At 51.9% G+C, this 2,602-nt stretch overlaps 1 protein-coding gene across 1 annotated transcript; it reads right to left on the reverse strand.

Annotated features, from left to right (window-relative positions):
- Positions 1–6: 6 nt before the first annotated feature.
- LOC104915616 (zinc finger CCCH domain-containing protein 11A-like) lies at positions 7–2,030 on the reverse strand (the record flags this gene model as incomplete). Its single annotated transcript, XM_019610918.2, has 5 exons — positions 7–144; positions 233–319; positions 661–784; positions 1,538–1,657; positions 1,861–2,030. Coding segments are annotated over 5 exons (639 nt in total), but the record flags the coding sequence as incomplete, so codon positions are not given.
- Between the last annotated feature and the right edge of the window lie 572 nt (positions 2,031–2,602).

Consider the following 2,602-nt stretch of genomic DNA (forward strand, 5'->3'; position numbering starts at 1 on the left):
CATTACTGTGCTGAGGCACTGTAACAAGCTCCTTGTGCTCACCCTTGACTCTCTTCTTGCGAGGCAATTCCCTTGCTTTGCCCGTCTCCTCAGATCGCTTGCGTTTTGTTGCAGCCGGGCCATGGGAGGAAGCTGGGATGTCAACTGCAGAGAACAGTCCAGGAGAGAACAATCAGAAAATCTGAGGAGAAAGACAGCGCATCCAACCCAGATGCCTGTTCAGTATCTGTACCTGTCTCTGGTGCCTCCTCAACCTCTGTCTGGTTCTCCAGGCTTTCTGCAAGGCCGCTGTTCAGAGGAAGGCCGCTCGGGTCAGCTTCTGGCAGAAAGAAGACAAGAAATAATTGAAGAGCATCTGTTTGGAGGAAGGTTTCAGCACAGTCAGCCACAAGCTTCCAATTTTCAAGCATGGTTTCTTACATTTGCCTTTCTGCTGATAAGCTGTTGTGCCATTTCTGCAGTCAGCACAGACCTGCAATGCATTTACCTCTCTCCAGAAAAAAACCCACCCCCATTCTGACAGCCAAAACGCAAACCAATATTTCACTTATCAGGACTCTTCCCTGCCCTCCCCAGTGAATGGTTACCTGACATCCTGCACCCGCTCAGAAGTAATATTCATAATTAAGTCTTTCATGCTTCATGCCACCAGGAACTCACCGTTGCTTGGTGGTACGGTCGGTGCGTTCCCACCGCATTCCTTCAGGTGAAGAAAAGGGCAGTGGGCTTTCTGACAGCCTCCCGGCTGATTCTCCCAATAGCAGGGAATCTCACTGCGCTTCTTCTGAAGAGAGAAAGGAAGGAAGGGTCACGGAAACAGGCAGAGGAGGTTTGCAAAGAGATGCCACGCTCCAGGTTGTGCCTGAGATAGGTCTGTCGCAGTGCTGAAGCATCATTTATCCCGAAAGGAAACACCTGGGAGCATGTTCTCAACATCTGCATGAGCTGTAACCGCTCGGCATATTTTGCTTCCTTATCCTTCAGGTAGAGCAGACACGTGCTCTCAGTTCGGGGGCTGAAACCAACGCACCTGCAAAATGCTACCATTATTTGGGAGATACAGTGCCTTCAGATGTCGTGGTTTAGTGCGTCAGAAATGACTGGACCAAGCCTTAGCTCTTTACCATCATTTCTTGCCCCACCCTTCTCTACTCCAAGCAGCAAAACAAACTGCTCTGAAGAAATCCAGGACACAGCAGGCGTGATAGAGCAGAACCAAGCCCCGCTGGCAGGAGGGCAGTGCCCGCTCTTTCCTGCCACCCTGCTCCAGCAGATTAAGGTGCCTGTGCAATGCGGTCTTTTTGTACCTGGGGAGGAAATGCCTTTGGCACCTAATGCGATCGTCTCTGGCTAAGGTATACCTAAGGCATTGAATTCTCTTCCCCCTACCTCCTCCCAGTCTCCTCTAGAAACAGAAACCGGTACGATGTTCACAGCAAATGTATCTAGCCTGCAGCAGTGCATTCAGCCCTCCTACAGCAATGAACAGTGGTTTTGTGGACTATCTAGGAGAGCACATCTTTAGGCAAACACTCACATCAATTTTCATGTGTCTGAACTTGCAGTCATTCCGGAAACAGCAACCCTGCACCCACAGTCGGCAGACTCGTTCACTCCCCAGAGCCGCTTCACAGTGGCGGAAGGGACAGCTGTCTCCCTGCAAGCAAAAGGAAGCCACACAGGAAAATAAGAGTACAGCCTGAAACGTGTCCGTGCTGTTAGCCCAGGTTGTTAGCAGCGAGCGCACAATCCCACTGCTGATGAAGGTAACGCATCACCAGCAGGTCCCCACTGCTCCACCGCTTTCTCTGAAAAGTGTGGGAAGGGAAGAAAATCCAGGCAAAAGACAGCCAACCGTACCTTCAGACAGACGGAGTAGAAATAGTAGTAGCAGTCGTCTCCTTGCTGAGCCATGGGGAACTTCTCAGAGCAAGTCTGAGTTGTCTCCAAAGGAATTCCCCGCTCTTGGAAAGAGCCGGCTGCAGTCTTGAACTGCTTGGATCCCCAAAACGTCCTCTCGGACAGGAACCCTACAGGAGGCATCAACAAGGGCAGAATCATGAGGATTAAGCATTTTCCCAGCTTTCTTCTTTTATGCCGTATAGACTCTCGAGGCGGGCAACGTCTCCGAAGCAGCTGGCTGCAAGAACTGTGCCAAGTCTAGATCCAACTTGTGTCTAACTGCCACGGCTTCTCCCAGCAAGTACTGTCCTCCATCTCATCACCAGTTATATACCCTGCAGCACACATGTTGCGTTCCTGACATGAAAAAGACTCCCTTCATCTTCTCTTGCTGCAGCTGCAATGGATGCACTGGTGCGACTCACATGTTTGACAAACCTACAGTTCTGGCTTACCAGGCACAGCTGCAGTCCTTCTCCCTTCCAGCTAACACACCAGACAATGGCTGAGCAGCACCGTCAGCGAGAGCGGGCAGCACCCGTCAGCCACCACCACTATCACTGCCAGCCGGGACGAGAGCTCACGCAGCGTGTCCACACTCCTGCGCAGCGCTCACGGCTGTGGCACTCACTGGTGCAGCCACGGCCCCCAACGGCCACCTGTGCTTGTGGTGTCACAGTGCTTGTGGTGTCACTGTGTT

Source organism: Meleagris gallopavo, unplaced genomic scaffold, assembly GCF_000146605.3.
Source record: "Meleagris gallopavo isolate NT-WF06-2002-E0010 breed Aviagen turkey brand Nicholas breeding stock unplaced genomic scaffold, Turkey_5.1 ChrUn_random_7180001832409, whole genome shotgun sequence".
In the NCBI taxonomy this organism is placed as follows: Eukaryota; Metazoa; Chordata; class Aves; order Galliformes; family Phasianidae; genus Meleagris; species Meleagris gallopavo.